This window comes from Cebidichthys violaceus, unplaced genomic scaffold (genome assembly GCF_023349555.1).
Source record: "Cebidichthys violaceus isolate CVI_PGR_0920_01 unplaced genomic scaffold, fCebVio1.0.p SCAF_3, whole genome shotgun sequence".
Lineage (NCBI taxonomy): Eukaryota > Metazoa > Chordata > Actinopteri > Perciformes > Stichaeidae > Cebidichthys > Cebidichthys violaceus.
The window spans coordinates 15,437,929-15,457,565 of record NW_027176483.1 but is presented as its reverse complement, the minus strand read 5'-3'; the positions used below and the strand labels follow the sequence as shown (position 1 = coordinate 15,457,565).

Below are 19,637 nucleotides of genomic sequence, written 5' to 3'. Positions count from 1 at the left end.
AGGAGTGGGGGGGGGGGGGGATGTAGCCGTGCGAGGTTCTGAGGCTTTCTGACACTGGGGTGAAGCTTTGGGAAGAAACATGGGGCTTGGTTCAAATCACAAGCTATACACCCATTGAAGAACAATACATTTGACCGCAGGCAAGCAGTTTGTGTCCGAACTCTGTCAAAATAAGGATATTCTATATAGTGAGGATGCAACATGACACTTGTCCTGGGTCGTTTCTTTTTTTTTTTTTTTTTTTATCTGCGACAGAGCTCAGAAAATTAAGAGTTTCAGTACCTACAGTCACCCCCTTTACCCCCACCCTCCCCCAGACTTTTATTCAGATTTGTATGAGAGTTCAGGATGGCAAAGCACCACATCACATCACAGGCTCTGTCTCTCCAGGTGCGAATGCTAGTTCGCTTGCTTACTGTTTCACATTACCTCTCTCCTTGTGTATCTATTTGTCCTTCTCTCAGTTGGAGTCTTTAACACTGTCTGTGAGGGGAGCAAAATAAAAGCCTCTTCTACTTCGTCATATGTCCTCCTCTTGCCCTCCCTCTAACCAGGTCCATTTTTGCCCCCAAGGGACCGCTCCGATCAGTTCCATTATCTGTCAGGATACCTCAATGATCTCCATGCTCCCGGAGAAGCTTGACTGCTTCCCGATCTTCCCCAGTTCTTCTCGGGATCGCGTCTCGGAGATGCCCTCCTCGAACTCCATCTGGCAGCTGCGCCTCTTGAACTGCTTTTCTGACGCAGGCCCGCTGTTGTTCGCACTGTTGGACAGGGTCACTGTGGACGACATGGAGTCTCGGTGGTCTCTCTGTGTCAGTGGCGCTGAGGACTTCTCCCTCTGGGATTTGTCTCGTAACCGCACACCTTCGCTGCACCCAAACGCCACATACGCCGAGCTGCTCCCAAACCTCACCGACGACTCCTCTCCCCGTCCATCCCCTCCTCCTCCCAGCTCCATCTCTCCCTCACCGCCCTCCACTGCCCCAAAGTGCCAGGGGGCATCTGTGGTGGGAGTGACGGGAGTGACGGGAGTTGTGGCCTGGACAGTGTCTCTGTGTTTGGTCCACATGGTCCCAGACCCCACGGTGGGCAGGGAAGGTAGTGAAAGAAGCAGGGAGCCCTTTAGGTTGTCGTCCAGGCTGGGGCTCCTGGGATCCAGCGACAAGCTGAGGGACTGTGGAGGTTGGTGGGGTTGGGAGTGGACTGGGGAACTGCCGGAGCAATGCTTGGGTTTCCTCCTGGGTCTGGACGAGGAAGAACCAGTGCGATGGACTCCTTCACTTCCTCGGAGTCCCAAACCTCCAATGCTGCCCCCGCTGCCTGGTGAGGGGAACGGTGAGTCAGCGGAGCTGGGGCTGTCAAGGACGGGAGACTGAGAGCAGACACCATTGGAGGTGCCGGTTCCTGGGCTGTCAAGCTTGCAGAGCTTTGGGACGTCTTCAGAGTGTGTGGGTGCCTGGCTGGGGCAGGGGCTGGGACTGTTTGGGGAGTAGACCGACTTAATGTCAAGGGAGAAGGAGCGTTTAAGCCGGTTAGTGTCCATGATCCTTTCTGCGGAGAGGTTTAGGCCGTTGAAGCCTTGCTGGAGGGAGGTGGGTGATGGCAGCTTGGGTTCTGGTGGGATGTGTGCATCTGCCACAGATGAGTCATAGTTGCTGTGGTGACCGTTCATCTCGAAACCTCGATTGACCTCTGAGCTTTGCTTGGTGTTGTTTTCGGATATCTTGTCATCAGAGGTTGAAGTCAAAGCTTGCAGTAATCGCAGGTCCTTCTCAAACTCCAGAAGCTGGCCCAGGAAGTTGAAGTTGGGGGATATGGACGGTCTTCGGTCCTTTACAAACCTGAAAGGAGGAAAAGAGTTGGAAATTGAGAATGGGAAAACTACAAGCATTACATCTGGCATTACTTTCAACAGTGAGTTGTCCTTTCACTGGAGCTGACACCTTAGCTCAGCTGGAGGTGGGTGGGAGGAGCCAGCGTACCTGTAGGCATCATCTGATGACAAGCCCATTGTCTTCATGATGTATGCAATGGCGATGGTTGCTGAACGCGAGATTCCAGCCAGGCAGTGCACAATGACTCTACAGTTTGACACCTTGGCTTTATCTGTTGTGGGGGGAAACAAACAGGTATGAATACGCATGTTTAGCACAAAGTGTCTGGAGACAATCAAAGGCTATTGAAAGCAAACTGACACTTCCTGGAAGAGTACTGGGGGGGAACACCTGAACGGGTGTGTTATACCTGTCACTTCTGTTACCTAAGCTGCACGTGAACTTTTATTAACTGTGACAATGTGCGGAGATGTTGTATTGAATATCATAGCATTCTTCAACACATAACTTGAGATAAATTCACTTCCTTATAAAGACACTTCCCTGAGTGGCTATTGTGCTTTGAACTGCTAATCTTCATTCTAATCACATTCTTGTTTTATTACATTTCCCATCCTCATACCTATGAATTCATTCGTTTTTTCCAGCCAGGGAAGCAACTTCTCGCAGTAGTTGTCGTTGACTGGGATGCGCATGAAGTGACTCTCGCTGATAAAGTCTGGCTTGGGGCAGGTGTTGCTGGCATTCAGCACATAGGTAATACCATTCTGAGCCATCAGATCCTGCAGAGATAGAGATAAAGAGGTTCAAGGACATGTTTTGTTGCCAGGTAAAAATAACAACATAGCCATCTTTCAATGATGGTGATAAAGCGAGTGAACAGATGCAAACTGCATTCTACCTTGTTGAGGACGTCCTTCTGTGAGCCCAGGTAGAGGTGTGGCAGGATGCGAGTGGGCCCTACATTAGCCACAGGCAAACAGGGCTGGGACAAGCTCATAGGTAGAGCAGTGGCAGGTTTCCCTTCACACAGGCCAGGAAAACAGGAGGAGAAAGCAGCAAAACCTCCTGCAGAGAAGGAAGAGAAGGAGAGAACTGGTTAGGTACACTAATGATTTTCCAGAGAGCAGTCACACAACACCCTGGGAACTCTTGTGAACCAATCAAGAACACCATTAGCAGAGCAAACAGACGCTCTGTAGGCTTTCAGAGGCAAATCTGGGCTACAATGTCTGGGTCTTGCTTAGTGCAACAGGAGCAAAAAAAAAAAAGACTCTCTGTGCTTCTGTGTGCGAGTTAGGTTGACTGCTGGGCGGCCAGGAATGTGCATGCCTGGCCCTTTAAGAGGCAGGCGGCTCCACTTTTGGCACATGTGTATATATGTGTGTGTGTGTGTGTGTGTGTGTGTGTGTGTGGCTCTGTTTCCTGCATGAGCTCATGTCCTGTAGCAGTGCATTGCGTCAGGCTGGGGGAATGAGAGAGGCCACAGGTGCAGGGCCAGGACAGAGGCCCAGTAACATCCCCCTGACAACTGCACAGCACACACACACACACACACACACACACACACACACACACACACACACACACACACACACACACACACACACACACAAGAAGATACAATCTGAAGACATGATCACATAATCTTGCAGTTAACATATGCTCAATTTTCACTCTCACTGTTTGTACTTCTCTGTCCACTCACACACACATAGGCACTGCTTGCCCCCACTTCTGCACACACACTCACACACACGCACAAATACTCACACTCATCATTACTCTGCAGTACCGCGGTTGTATAACTACAGGGTGGGGGCCAACGAGAGGAGGTGGGGGCGAAGTGTGTGTGTGTGTGTGTGTGTGTGTGTGTGTGTGTGTGTGTGTGTGAGTGAGTGAGTTGGAGGAGTGGGTAATGACCTCGCTGAGGAGTGTGTAGAACGGAGCGGAGTGCTTCAAGGAAACCCTGAGTCCCAGAAAGGAGATTAGAACCTAATCTTGGTCTGGCCCTGCCTGACCCAATCTGGGTCGAAGCACAAACGCGCACACAGAGTGAGAGTGAGTGAGACGTGACATCACTGTTCTAAAGTCGCACACGCAGCACAGTGCAGGCATGACATTGCCTTCTGTTGTAACACACACCCAGCTGCACTACCCGTGTAGCAACGTCTGGCCGACACACACACACACACACACACACACACACACACACACACACACACACACACACACACACACACACACACACACACACACAGTGCCTCAACAGATATGAGGTCTAAAAAGCTGCAAAATTCAAGTTGTGCAAACCCTCGGAGGATAGATACTTTTGGTATTTTTGCGCTATTACACAACAGCACAGCTTCTGAGGCTGGGTGCATGCTCGTGATCCAGAGCTATTGTGGGTGCACTGTCCCTTTAAGTGCAAAGTGAAGAAGTGTTGTCTGTTTCCAGCTATTAATCGCAACCGGCGGAGCAATGACATCAGCGCTCTACATTGGGGGGGTGGAGTTGAGGGAACAGGAGATGCATGGATGTAGAAAGAGTGATCAGATAACTGAGATACAGGAAGGAAAGCTTCATGCAAAGAAGTAGAGGCTGCTATGCTGGTGTGTGTGTGTGTGTGTGTGTGTGTGTGTGTGTGTGTATGTGTATGATTTAACCTTTTTGGCCTCTAGAAAGTAGACTAAACAGCCAATTGTAGTTCACAGTTTGGCTTTAGACTGTGCTGGCATTGTGAAATTTCCACCAGAGCCTCTTTCTAGTGATCCTATGGGCGGTGCTACAATGTCAGTAATTGATAAAACAGCGAGAGGAAGGGTAGTTCTTTGAAGGGTTTCTTCCTGGTTTCTTTGTTCCCAAGCTGCTGTGAGTGGAGCTCACACACGCAGGCAAAGAAAATAAATGGCGCTACATATAGCTCCCACCACAGGCATGTATACTGTATCAGTGTAGAGGAAGCGCTATGTTCCTGGAGACTGTTAAATCAACAGGAAACGCCTCACGTCACACATCAACCATTTCCCTTTTGGTGCGAGGACATTGTTAGAAAGTTGTTAGAAGGACAGAAGACAGGACGTTCCACGGTGGAGACACTGTGTGTGTGTATTTAACACCGAAGAGAAAGTGTGTGTGAAGGGAAGTGAACATATGAATGAAAATACTGTCTAAAAATATTTTCGCCCTTTGTGTGTGTGTGTGTGTGTGTGTCTGGATTAATAATTATAGCCTTGGTTACTGTAGCTGACCTCGTCTCGTGTTGAATAAGCATCCAAACGGCAGGAAGACTGGTGAGCCAGTGTGTGACTGGGAGAGTGAGTCAGGGGTTACTGGCATGAAGGGAGACTGAAGTCAGAGATAAGAGAGCAGGACTGAGTGTGCCGGCCTGCTCTTACATTACAGTGACATTACGTCAACACAATTACAAACACCTTCCTTGTAGTCAAAGCTTGACACGGCCGCCACAAATGGACGTTAGTCACACAGGAGATAGCGCGCTATTGTCACCTCGTCACCTGACCTCACTCTACTTAAGGTTGCCATGGCGGCGAGGAAGGGCAGTGATGTTGATGACAGTTGGCTCACCGTGTGTGTGTGTCCCCCTGTCCTGAGTGCTGTCAAGATGGCATAAAACACACACTGAGCCTTCAGAAGGGCAAAAACACACACACACACACACACACACACACACACACACACACACACACACACACACACAGACATACAACAGTGATCACCAAATAACCCAAAGAGACATGGCCTCACATTCTCCAAAAGACAACGATGACACATCCGTCCATTCCAATATAAGCACACGCATAAACACACTTTACACTCACACTGAGGTCACTGAAAATACCCTGTGACACACACACACCAGCCCAGCTGTCCATGAAGATGACATCAGAAAGTCAACTGGGAGAGATGAGTTCAGTGCAGCGTGATAAACACACTGCTACATTAAACTCCAGAGATAAAGCTAACTTGCTGGCTGCACATTTCAAGCTAACTCCAATATTTTAAGAGGTGTCTTCATCTGTTATGTCTTCATTCTACCATACATTTTTAATTTGAAAATGAACAGAAACACACATTCTGCTGAACAGATATAGAGGCTGCTGTCATTTCCAGTCACATGCTAAAGTCATGATCTTTTTGCCACACAGAAATAACATTCAAACTTTTATTTGTTGGGCCTCCAGATCATGTTTTGCACAGCACTACAGTACGCGGTGTATCATGTACTTCTGGAAAATGTACTTGGACAGGATGTGACTAACCCAATTTTGAACGCAGTCAGAGAAAAAAAAAAAAAAAGAGAAAATCTTTTGGGTAGAAAGAAAACACAACCGGGAAAGAGGGCACTGTGTCGCCATTGGCAGGGCTAGCCAGCAGTGACTTCCTTTTTCCGTTTTCCTCTGCCCACTTCATCACTTATGCAACTGCTTATTTTCCTCTCTTGCCCTGTCAGAGCCGAGCACTCAGGCCTCCTTTGTTCGCTGGTTCCCTCCTCCTCATCAGTCATTTCCTCCAACTAAATATTCACATTTCAGTTGCAGAGTGCAAGTTATTATCCCACTGACATGAAAAGTGTGCGTTTGGTGGAAGATATTTGGATCAAATTCGAGCTTTTTGAGGGCCGTGCTACTGTGAGAATCAATGCGGGAAAGCTGAGAGATGAATGAAAATGGAATCCCGGAGATATTGACCGGACGAGCAGAGACACACAACACCTGCCTGGCTATTATGGTTAATGGGAGCTCTGCTGTTACATCACTGCAGTTGGAGCAATTGACTGCCTCGTCAATACAAGCTCACCCCCCTCCCTCCTCTGTGTATTTCAGTCTCTGTGTAGCTTTCAGTTGCCCTCTTTAACTCGTCTGTTAATGGACAGGGGGGGGGGGGGTGGCACAGAAACAAGGCAGGCGTGTACATACACACACCAACACACACACACACACACACACACACACACACACACACACACACACACACACACACACACACACACACACACACACACACACACACACACAGCCCGCGGCAGCCTGGAGGCATTGATCTGCCTGAATGAGTCCCCAGCACCCCTCCATCGCTCTCCTCTGTGGTTCATATCAGGGGAGACATGACGCCATCCTCTGTGCCCCTCCAGCTGTCCCCTCCACTATGAGGGGACATTAGCATCTCAATGTAACCCCCCCCCCCCCCTCCCCCACACACACACACACACACACACACACACACACACACACACACACACACACACACACACACACACACACACACACACACACACACACACACACACACACACACAACCCCCCTTCATCCCTCACCCTCCCAACATGACATCATTGCACACATGTCCCACTCAGCTTCACAAAGGCAGTGCTGCAGCCTGGAGAAGCGACTGGAGTGTGTGTGTGTTTTAGGGGGTAGAGTCTGTCTGACTGACAGACCATTGATGAGGTAGTGGGGGTGATGTCATCGCTTTTCAGGCAGGGCGTCAGGTAGATGACGGCCGGGAATGTGTCATCAACACGTCGCCCCGGCTGATGGGTGAACTGTTTATTGTTCCTCTATCTTTGCAGACAGATAGCGGGAGTATGTCACTTTGATCAACTGCTGGTTCAGCAGTACCGTGTTATTAAACCCTCCTGTAATTCAGCCTATCTATTTCCACAGAGAAGTGTTGCGGCGCCTCAAAATAACCTGTGACAGACACAATTCTATTTCCACCTGCTGATGGCAAATGTGTGATTTTTTTTCTCTGAGATAGTTTCACTTCCAGATGCAGAACCTGGAAGGGACGGACTGTACATGTGCGCACGCACACACACACACACACACACACACACACACACACACACACACACACACACACACACACACACCTAACATTGTGGCAGGTGTGGAGGGCTGCTATGCTAACTGCTTGGAAACCAGCCTTCTGATATGCATGTAGCGTCTACATTTGCATACGAACTTTACACCCAAACTCTCACACATTTATGACCCAAAGGATCCAACTATAACAGCAGCATTTCAATGAGTAGATGCATGCAAGTGTGTTATATAAAAATAAGATTAGATTCCACAGCACCAGAGCGCTGCATTGCCTCATCGCTCTGTGTGAAAGGTGTTATGTTAAACACCTGCAGTGCACACTGCACACATATTGATAACATAATCTCCACAAGACACCCTTCTGCAGAGAGAGAGAGAGAGAGAGAGAGAGAGAGAGAGAGAGAGAGAGAGAGAGAGAGAGAGAGAGAGAGAGAGAGAGAGAGAGACAGAGAGAGACAGAGAGAGAGAGAGAAAAGCCAAGAGCAGTGGAGAAGAAAGAGAAACAGAAAGAGCCTTTGTGATAGTTTTACATCTCAATGACCACAGCCTGCGAGAGCATGAGCACTATGTCATACCGCAGGTCACGGCTCTCACCCCCCCCCCCCCCCCCCCCCCAAGTCCTTTTTCTTTCCGCTCTTTCCTCTTCATCACTTCTAGTCTTCATAATGTCATGCCTTTAATCCCCCTTCTTCCTATTCTTTCTCTCTGTACACATTAACTGCACAAACAAAAAGGTGGTAAAACAATTAGCGGTGTTTGGAGACGTATTCTTTCAGCCTGTTGTAGCGGCACATCTCACTATTGATCCACTAGACGTCCTTAAAACTCAAATCACATCCATCTTTCCCTTGCAGCATGCGTGGACTGGAATACCTCATTACCTGGGCGCCCACTGTGCCTTTGTACTCATCTGCAGTGCACTGACTGTTATCAGTGGTTCCCCCCTCATACACACCTTCAACTGTATTCGACAGCGGTGCATTTTTACAGCCAAAGCCCCAGCAACGTCTGTGTTTATATTATATAAAATCAGACTCCACGCTCTTTGCATGTTCACTATGTGAACTCTGTAACGTCTGTACACAAAGGCCTACATCCTCAACATGTTACTAGCCAGAAAGGGATGTTCTCACACACACACATACATCACTTCTCCTGCTCTGTGTCCAGGTGGATACACACCTCTTAGCTCTCTCCCCTCTTTCATTCGGCGGACTCTGATCTTCAGCCTCATGTCTGTGTCCTGCCGGTCCGGCCAAAAACAGTCCTCCGCTGGGGCAATCACCACATCCAGAGGCATCCCCCAGAACACACTCTGCGTCCAGCACACACACACTGTTCAGGTCCCCCTTCCTTCAGGGATGGAGTGAGCCCTTTGCCACGCAAAGAAATGTCAGAATAAACAAACGGCGGTATTCTCCTTAGAGGGCTGATTGAGGTGAGCCCACAGTCTGAGTGTAACAATCCCGAGGAGGCAAAAACTCCTGCTGAAGTTCAAGTCCACTCAAGTCAGCGGTTACAGTGTCCAATCGGTGACCCTCTGAGAACAGACCGGTTATAATAAAAACTAGTCCAAAATGTCTGTGGGCACGCTCCTCAAGTCCACCTACGGGCAAAAATCACACAAAATGACCCAAAAAAAAAAATCCTAAAATGCTCCTGCGTCAAAATTCAGCAATTTTGTGGTATTGTGAAGAACGCTCGCCGCACAGAGAGCAAGAGGAAGAACAAAAGTGAGTGAGTCTGTACGTATGAGCCAGCTGTAACGTGCCTGCAGCTGGTTTACAGAGCGTCTGTGTGTCTCTCTGAGCGCTCTCTCTGTCTCTGAGTCCACAGCCAGAAGAGCAGCCCACTATTGTTGTGCTGCTTCACTCTCCCTGTCGCTCATTCGCTCAGTCGTTGGCTTACACTCCTCCCTCTCCCTCCTCTCTCTCTCTCTCTCTCTCTCTCTCTCTCTCTCTCTCTCTCTCTCTCTCTCTCTCTCTCTCTCTCTCAGCAAAGAGGATGACGGAGCTGCACTCTCTCCTCGAGCTCTGGGGGTGAATGAGCTCACTTGCCGTGAGCTCAGACTCTTCCCTCCCTCCCTCCCTTCCTCCTCTGCTACCTCCCTTGCACCCTCCCTCCCTTGTGGAGCCAGCGCTCCGTCATAGCTAATGTCTAAGGCATGTAACCACATTCCTTACTCACCCAACAAATATGCGGCCACCTCAGGGGCCTCGCTGCGGCGCAGGACGGAGGCTAAGACACAGCTCTGTAGCAGACTCATACTAGTAGCTACAACACTGCGTAGTATCCGTGTTGTCGATTACAGGAGAGAAAGGAAAGCGCTTGCGTCGATGTGCATCACAATTTGCTTCTTAAGAGGATATTTGGATGTTTGCCGACGGTTTGTGAACTTGACGGTTTCAAAACAAAATATAAATACATGGGATGCAGACTTTTGCTTTTCAAATGTCCCATATCATTTTCACATTTGATTCCTATTAAATATCAAACAAGATTCTGTCCCTTTAATAAAGCTTTACAGCATAACAGTAAGCAGAAGCTGAATACCTACATTAGGTCGCTTGCCTTAAATGTACTGTAGCTTCGGAGCATATCACACTCACTGCAGAGGAGGATTAAGACTGTCAGTGTGTTGAAAGCTGATTTGTCTCTGAAGGTGAGGGAATGTGTGCGACTTCACCATGTTTCCTGCACTGGTTCATGTCTAATGCGCCTGTCTTTGGACACTGTGTCCTCGTGTTTGAGGATGAATTAGAGGAGAGGAGAGCTAAATAAATTGAAGCTGTAGAGAAGGGAGGAGGAGGAAAAAAAAAGAAAGAAAGAAAAGCAGACAAAAGAGGAAGAGAAGACTAAAGGTGATGAGAAGACCAAACAAGCTTGTGGTCAGCAGCCATCATCCCGTTTGACAGGCCACAGACTTCTGGTACTTTACTATGGAATGACAAACATGTAGGCCACAAGTCCAGCTATGGAAACAAAGCAGTACAGGCCTTAACATAACCGCTGGACAGGCCTAAATGTTAACTGAAAGCGAAGTAATTACTATGCAAATACAGCTATTATAAATACATTCTTAAGCCCAAAAAGTGAACACAGGTTTGTATAAATGATCAATTTAACGTGGCGGTTCTTTTTAGCCGTCATTTTAGGTCATTCAACATCTGTCAAATGTCAGATCAATCAGGAATGTCCTGTCTGATTGTCTGTTCAGTCTCAGGTTGAGACATCACGGCACACTGATTACATTCAAACCAGGTCAGATGGACTTCATGTACATTCAGTCATCGCCACACAGAAAAAAAAAGAAAGAGGCAAATAAGCTTATACAAGATGTGTAGTTAGGGGGCCAGCTGCATGCTAACTGACTGACCTCATCTCATCGCTGCAGACCCCTAAACGATCGCACTCGGGTGAGAACAGCCTTACGTCACCCTCTGTTCAACCGCGGGTCACTGAGAGCGGGAGAGGAAATAGGTCACTTGGTGATGATGAGCTTTGTGAAAAATGCAGACTTCGGTTTTGGGAGGATGTCGAAGTGAAGAACACATAAGGGGGATTTCACACACACACACACACACTGTTGTTTTCAGGTGTGGCACTCCACAGTGGTCAACTAAGGTCACTACACTCCAAACGCAGCGATCATCACCTCGCTTTGAACTTTTTCGAACACCTCCGTTTGGTTGTTTCCGTCTGTGTGGCTCGAAGCCATGAAACCAGCTTTTGGAGCACACGACTTCCTAACACCCTGCAAACCCACAGCGGTGGAAGCCAACAGCAACAAAACAAAGTAGCTGCTGGTGTTCAAACTCGTTTGAGTTCCTAGAGCAAACACCGTGCCCTCCTCCTCTTTACACCCCTCTCCTCCTCTGGTCCTCAGGGTAACAAGGCTCAGAATAGTAGGCGTGTTAATTAGAGGATTACAGCCAAGACGCTATAAATGACAGCCAGGCCTTTTTTTATTGACTGCACATGTGTGCCCTGCTGCGACAGAAATAGGTAGGACGGTCACTCCGGGCGTCCCCCCCCCCCCCCCCCCCCACTGACATCTCTTAGATTTACAGCGTGCTTTTATGGTGGAGTTACTGGGACAACGCACAGTTTACACAGAGACCAGCCAAAACAGACAGGGAGAGAAGTGGAGATGAGCATGAGATAGCGGCGTTAGACAGAAAGAGAGAAGGTGTGTAAAGGCCAAAGGGGCCTTGGAGACCAGAACAACATGGCGCAGCCTCTCAGCACTGGAGGCGCTAAGACTGTTAGATGTTAGATTAACATGAGAGACTTTGTCTGCACCCGACAACTGGAGAGAAAACAAGGAAATACATGTTTGGATTACATTTTTTTCATATTGTAATCTAGTTTTATGTGAATGCAAATATATCATGTACTGAAGTAATGGCACCGTAAAACTGACAGGTGGAAGTTGTTTGCCACCTTCTCTCTGATCCGTCGTCTTCACTCTTTCACACTTTGCCTGCAATTCTTCAACTTACTATATTTAATGCTTACATAATATTATACATTTTGTAAAGCAGTAACTTAATATTTTAATTTATTTATCCATATTGCATGTTTTTTCTGTCCTGGAAGAGGAATTCCAGTTGCCCCCATTATTTCCTGTAAATTATATTTTTTTATTCACACTTTGACTTATTTTTGAGTGGTTTTAACACATTTCTATTTTGTATGTGCTTTGCAAACAATAATTCCTCAAAAGTCTATGTACATTAACATATATGTTAATATATAATATTTATATATAATAAATATAATATTTTTCATTTAATGTATTCCGTCAGTGCCCGTACACCCTTCCCTCTCCACTGAGACAGGCAGCGACAGGAGCGTCATCCGACACCACAGATCATCTGTCAGGATATCACGGGAAAGAGAGACGTCATTCTCTCCGGATAGGGCAGGTTAGGGTGAAGAGTTAATGTGTGTGTGAGTGTGTGTGTGTGTGTGTGTGTGTGTGTGTGTGTGTGTGTGTGTTGAGACCATGTGGGAAGAGGATGAACAGAGCAAGGTGAGAGGAAGACAAGAGAGGACATAGCTGGGGGGGTCAGACAGGACAGTGTGGACAGTTATTTGCTCCAACATGCGTAAACACAAGCATATGTCCACAAGTGTGTGTGTGTGTGTGTGTGTGTGTGCGTGTGTATTGGTGTGTGTGTGTGTGTGTGTGTTGATAGTGCTGGTTGTCAGGGGATCAGTAACGAGGCTGCTCTTGCAGTGATGTAATGCCTACAGGAGAACGCAGCTGCCATGCCTGGGGGGTGAGGTAGTCAACAGGGGAGGATGGATGGAGGGATGGAGCAATTGAGGGTGGGGGAGGTGTTGGAGGAGAGGAGGGGTTTAGGTAGCTGGGGGTTCTGGATGTAATTGGGGGGTGTTTGAATCCATAGGGAGATGGTAACTGAAATGACGTAGTCGTATTGCGAGGGGACTTTACTGGTGCAGTGACTAATCCTGTGTGTATGAAAAAGTGCAATCTGGAGTGATTGTAGGCTATTAAAATAATTATTTTATTGAATCTGGAAGCTTTTAAAAAAAAAAACTAAGACCTTTTACAATTTAATTGAGGCATATGTCTAAATTTAACACTGGTGCACTGCGCAAAAAAAAGTTAAAACACATTTATATTCCCCAAACTAAGGAAGCAAAACATTGGTAATGGTTTGGTTTTGTAATGGTCACCAATATCAAACATTTCAAAACATCGATATTAAGTGCCTTCCTACCTACATTTATTAGAACTTCCTTCAATCTCCTTGTCAGACAGATAACGTGAGCCGATGAGGTCAAAAATAGCCGTCGAGGAGGTGAAGACGAGAGGAGGATGGAGGGGAGTGCCTGTTTGATGTAAAGAGCAGGCGGGAGGAGGGGGTGTATGCGATTAAGGCAGCACTGATGCACCACTCGGTCATGCATGAGTGCTCATGCATGCGGTAGCTTCATTTCTATCTGTGCAGCCTGGAGGGAGGCCTGCACGCATCAGTCATGCAGAAGACCCCCTGCCCTCCAAACAACTTAACCCCCTGGAGGAGCTCAGCACCCGGGGCTTCTGCAGCAGTAAATCTAACTCGCTGGCAAGAAATCAGTTTACACACACAGATAGATACACTCAAGCAAGTGCGTATACAAAGACGCACACACACACACAAAGAAAGAGAAGAGGGTAAGCGATCAAACACACCAAGGGGGGCTTTCAGGACCAGACGGGCCCTCATAAACCAGATGAACTACTTAAAAATCCCAGTTGGAGATGTTCAGCGGTGTGTGTGCGTGGAGAATAAGGGGGGCTGTTAAGGCTCAAAATGAAATGCTGCTGGCCACCACAGGCATGTGCTTACAGTATGTTTGCATGCATATAAAGCCTGGCATTCACTTTGTGTAAAAGTGTGAATGTATAAGGAGAATGTTAATTTTAGCCGAGAGACTCGCAGCTGTTTTCTGAGGAGGTATATAGAGGAGTAATACGTGTGTGTGTGTGTGTGTGTGTGTGTGTGTGTGTGTGTGCATGAGAGGAAGAATAAAAAGGGTAAATAAGAGCAGGAACCATGTACATTAGTCTGCAGGAATGAAAACCTGTGTGTGTGTGTGTGTGTGTGTGTGTGTGTGTGTGTGTGTGTGTGTGTGTGTGTGTGTGTGTGTGTGTGTGTGTGTGCAAACTGTGTTTTCGTCTAATTTCCCCAGAGGTGAGTTTGTCTACACAGGTTCACTTGAGCATAACGGATGGTTTATTTTATTCTAAATTCTAATGGCCTGAACTGGGATGCACAGGGTTCCCTTGCAGCACTTGAAGGCAATAACACCCTGAACACACACCTCAGCTCTGTCTCTCGAATGTCTGGAAAACACACTGAGAGACACACTGTCCTGACAAGTGCTGGAAGCCAAGCCATCTGGTTCTCTGTTGGTTTCACACGCGCACACCCCCCCCCCCCCCCCACCCACACACACACACACACACACACACACACACACACACACACACACACACACACACACACACACACACACACACACACACTAGTGTCTTGTCTACCTGTCTCATAATTAGCTCAAACTGTACCAGGGTGTTCCTCTGTAGTCTGTCTGTGTGTCACTGACTGGTAAGATCAGTTTACCTTCAATATTCCTTTACTCAACAACTCCTATTATCTCATCAGCACACACAGCATGACTCATGGCCTCAAATGCATAACAGTGCTTATTTTCAAATACATCTTTACTCAACAGAAATGTTAAATAAATATTTCTGCTGATGTTCCAGTGCGATACAATTTAAATGAATTCAATCAAAAACCGATACAAAATCAAAGTCGATGGAATAGATTTTATTAAAAAAATATGGTATTCTTAAGAAAAAGACAAACCCTGCACAATAATTCACAGAACGCAAACACATAACTGAACTTTTAGTCATCCTGCAGTGCCTTCTTACACACAGACATGCAGCAGAAGTAAGGCGTTACACCCTGGAGACTGCATTTGGGCGTACAGGACATGGTAACAGTGGCTATCGCAACACCCGCGGTCAGGGTTGGCTTTCCTGCCATTACAGGCCCTGGAGACTGTGTGTGTGTGTGTGTGTGTGTGATTGTGTCACATCCACAATGCTGCAGTGACATCACTCCAACAGCTACAAAAGAACAATAGAGAAGGAATGACGCGATGCCGTGAGAGGAACTGGGCAAGCTGTTTCTGTGTGCTCCCCACCAACGCCTTTACAGCACTTTTAAAATGATTGTTTAAAGCGAATGGAAGGACTTCTGGATCTTGTTTTTTACTCCTAAATCAAAAGCCACATTTAAAGTACAAATACACAAACACAGACTTGTATACATACATGTCGAGTTCCCTTGGCGTCTCCCTATTTCACCCCGGGGAGCCCTGATGTCACGTTATCAGAAACAGGAAGCAGTTACACAACAGAAGGGGGAAGTGACCTCTTTGTAGGCTGCCTTCAACTATGCATGTGGGTGTGCGTGTGAGTGTGTTAGTGTTTATGTGTGCGCAAAGGGGGATGATATCAGGAGGACCAGGAATGATCACAAAGTGCTGCATTCCTCAATCTGGGGGCCGTGGGCTTGCCTGGAACTCCAAAATTAGCCTGTTGCTGTGGCGGTGGAAAATCTCCCGCTTTTATCAGGAAGCAGCGGCAGCCCCAGAGGTTGAGCTCAAAAGTTTGTGTGTGGCCAGCATGAAATCGCGGTAATAAGACCTCTGTTACAAGTCTGTGTACATACCAGAGGAAGTGTTAAACCCCAGAGGATTTAAACTCTCTGCTCTTCTAAAGGCAGCTATGCTACTCAATGCCAATGAACCATCTTTTTTTTTGGAACATTATTAGGAAACTGCACAATAAAACTGATTTTCTCATACTGTAACACACTTCAGAAGGCTGCCAATAAATATAACCTCATTCAAATGTTGGAGGTGCTTTCTAAATCTGATTAAAACAGCTGAAAAAAACCCCCATGGCAACCAATTAGGTAAACGAGGATGCAGCACTGCGGTATGCCATAGATAAAGTGCATCAGCTTCGAGCATTAAGACGCCACAGTGATAAACAGGAATCCACCATTGTTCCAGGGAATGGCGCTACGACAGGAGCGGCAGTGGGCGGTCCGAGCACGAATGGAATCCGGTGGATGCAGGCCAGCTCTGGGGAGCATAAACTAGCATCGTTTTTTTAGCTACTCCTTTCTTCTGCCCTTGAAAATTTCCACTCCACATGTGTGTCAGAGTCAGCGGGAGAAATGCTGCAGTGGTAAACTGATGCCGCGGCAGCCGAGCTACGGAGCGCTTGGCCCAAATTCATGGTGAAGTTCGAGTTATGAGGTGCTGATGGGGGGGGGGGGCGTAGCGTGGAGAAACCAGCCTGCGTTAACACACTGTTCAACTTCAGCTCCTGTTGACCTGATGTGTTGACACTGCCTAGGTAACAGTTTAAACAAACTATTTTTATTCCATGCTGGATGACTCCGTGACAGGGGCGGGTTGGGACGTTCAAAAGGCTTCTAGATAGATTTCAAATGCAGCAGGAGCCAGAAGGTATGCTCTGTGAATGGACTGTATACACAAGCAGCTTAAACAACTATGGTTGAAGTATTTAGGGCACCGTGGTATACAAGCGCCATCCTACAGGTTTTACCACAAGCTTTACTTTGTATAAAAAAGGCAAACCGCATCTTGTCAGTTATTATGCGCGTCATATTTTATTTTTTGTATAAGGCCTAAACCGCCTTGTTGATTTTTGTTAATTCAGTCATGCTTTACAGTTTGTTTCTTTACAGTTTGTTTCCTGAAACAAATCCAAGTATCTAATTTGTCTACAGTGTTTCACAGTTATTCAGTGAGTTTATCAGCTTAAGACAGACTGCACCATACTAAAGGGTCATTTTCAGGGAATAATGCAACATATCTAAGACTTTCTTTTATGTGCCTAGTAATTAAGATCATTTAAATTTAAGTTATGGTCAAATTCTAATTTACACTGAAATTGTGAGTTTGATGAAATCATTGTACATGCTGTTAATTCTGTATGTATACAGATATATATATATATCTGTATACAGTAGAGTATATATACAGTATATAGAGATGAACAGAAATGTTAGTCACTTTGTGTGTGTGTGTGTGTGTGTGTGTGTGTGTGTGTGTGTGTGTGTGTGTGTGTGTGTGTGTACTGACGTCTTGAGCTCTAATCTTTATCCGCACTGCTTGGAATTTATGCACATATCCTATGCGTGCATCTGGGAGAAAATGTCGTTCTCTATCTTTCCAGGCTATAGTATACGTATGACTGTGCTTCACTTTTGTGCATTGTGTGTGTGTGTGTGTGTGTGTGTGTGTGTGTGTGTGTGTGTGTGTGTGTGTGTGTGTGTGTGTGTGTGGCCTCTCCGAGCCAGCAAGGGACTCTGAGTGATGGAGGAGAAGGGGAAGAGGAGCAGGAGGCAAGCAGAGCAGTGAGATCACGTCATGGTGGAAACATTTGGCAACGACACACACAAATACACACACACGCAAACACTCACACACACATGCTGGCCTGTTTTTGTTCTTCGGTTTTGAGGGAAAGAAGGAGAAAATGACATCAAGCTCATCATGTGAGGCCAATGAGACAGACGAGGGAGGGGGTGAGAACACTGGCAGAAACAAAACATTGTTACATAAAACTCAACTCGGTACAGGCCTCCTCTGGGCCCTGTTACCATATTATGTGTGTGTGTGTGTGTGTGTGTGTGTGTGTGTGTGTGTGTGTGTGAGTCTGTCCATATGTGCATGCATTTGCACGCTTCAAAGTGTGTGAGTGTGTGTGTGCGAGTTAAGCATTTACACAATCCCTCTTCAAGGTGTGAGCCTAAAAATAGAGATCATTTTTAAATACCTGCAGAGTGACTGCAGAAAACAGAGCGCCACCGCGCAGCTCCAAGGCTTCTCAAAGTCTGTGACACTGTTTAGAGCAAGGAGGTGATGTCATAGATTATTCTGTAGGGCCCTTTCCTTTGACCTTTGTGCTGCCTTGGTGCTGGTTGGGGTGGGGCTGGCGTGTGTGTGTCCTTGTGTGTTTGTGTATCTACAGGCCGGGGTGAGAGCACCGAGGCCACTGGCGCCAGATGTGACGACCGCAGGAGTCTGGAACTAAAAATAGAGCTCTGTTCTCAGCACCGTGAAACAGAAGAGAGGAGAGAGGGAGGAGGAGGAGTGGAAAGAGAGGAAGAAACAGTGGGGGAAGGTAAAGGGGCTAAAGGAGGGATGGAGAGGAAGGCGAGGTCATTGAGAATAATGTGTCAGATCTCCCCGGGGAAGGTGAGCTCACCTCCTAATGGCACCACTGGCAACTTCTCAATGAAATCATTGATCTGCTGAAGCTCCCCACGGCGTAATGGAGAGGGGTCAGAGGGAGGGGGAGGCATGGGGGGGTGAAAAGGGGCAAGGAGGTGCAGAGAGTGCAGGTTAGAAGGTCACGAAGGGGGATGACGGAGAAGGTGGAGAGAGGAAAGCCGAGGGATGGCGGCAGGGAGAACGTGGCCCTCAGGCAACAAAACCACAATTGATGTGCAACCTCACCGACCTGCACTGCAGCCAATCACAACACAGAGAATGCACTTCCTGTGAAAACATTGAAGCATTCTGCAGTTTCTAATCACACATAAATATGTGATCCGTGTCTGTCGGGAGCACACACCCACACAGACCTGCTCTCTAGAACTCTGCAGGTGTGCATGCACGTGTGTGTGTGTGTGTGTGTTTCGGGTTCAGAGGATGTGGAATCCTCCTGCTGGACTCTAGAAGGAGAAGAAGAGGAAACCTTAAAGCGAGACTTTCAGCTCAGAGGAGGCTGATGAACACGGGTCAGCATGACGGCCTCCCCGACCACACACACTCTGACAACTCATGCACACACATGAATGCACATAAATGTAACCAATTGAACACTTGCGCGCACACACACACACACATTCAGGGTGAAATGAGGAGTATTACCTCATCGCCTCAATGGCACTCCTCCGTCTGTTTTGTCTTTTTCTCACACACTCTCAAACATTGCCTCATGCGCGTGCACGCACTACTTCATATGCACATATTCATGCAGACATGCGCACAGAGACACACACACACACACACACACACACACACACACACACACACACACACACACACACACACACACACACACACACAGACCTCCTTATGTAGCTCATTGGAATGTCTCTGTGAACGGCTGCATTGTGAGATTCAGCCTCCCACGATTACCTCACTTCTTCAGCTTCTCTCTGATGCATGCACACGCACACACGCACACACACGCGCACACACACACACACACACACACACACACACACACACACACACACACACACACACACACACACACACACACACACACACACACGGACCGCCCCGTTGTATAACAGCACAGAAGAATGA

General features: G+C 47.3%; 1 protein-coding gene across 4 annotated transcripts in view; it reads right to left on the bottom strand.

The window, feature by feature from the left end:
- Positions 1-210: 210 nt before the first annotated feature.
- The window catches only part of dusp8a (dual specificity phosphatase 8a), a 40,569-nt gene continuing 21,142 nt past the window's right edge, over positions 211-19,637 (bottom strand). For 3 of the 4 annotated variants that reach the window (XM_068724113.1, XM_068724112.1, XM_068724114.1), the window contains exons 4-7: positions 2,740-2,906; positions 2,461-2,620; positions 1,986-2,109; positions 211-1,844 (exon numbers count right to left, since the gene is read on the bottom strand). In XM_068724113.1, coding sequence (XP_068580214.1) covers positions 602-1,844; positions 1,986-2,109; positions 2,461-2,620; positions 2,740-2,906 — 1,694 coding nt within the window. In that variant the 3' untranslated portion in view covers positions 211-601. Of the gene's footprint in view, positions 1,845-1,985; positions 2,110-2,460; positions 2,621-2,739; positions 2,907-8,870; positions 9,716-19,637 lie in introns of those variants that run through there. The other variant, XM_068724115.1, reaches the window with a different exon arrangement.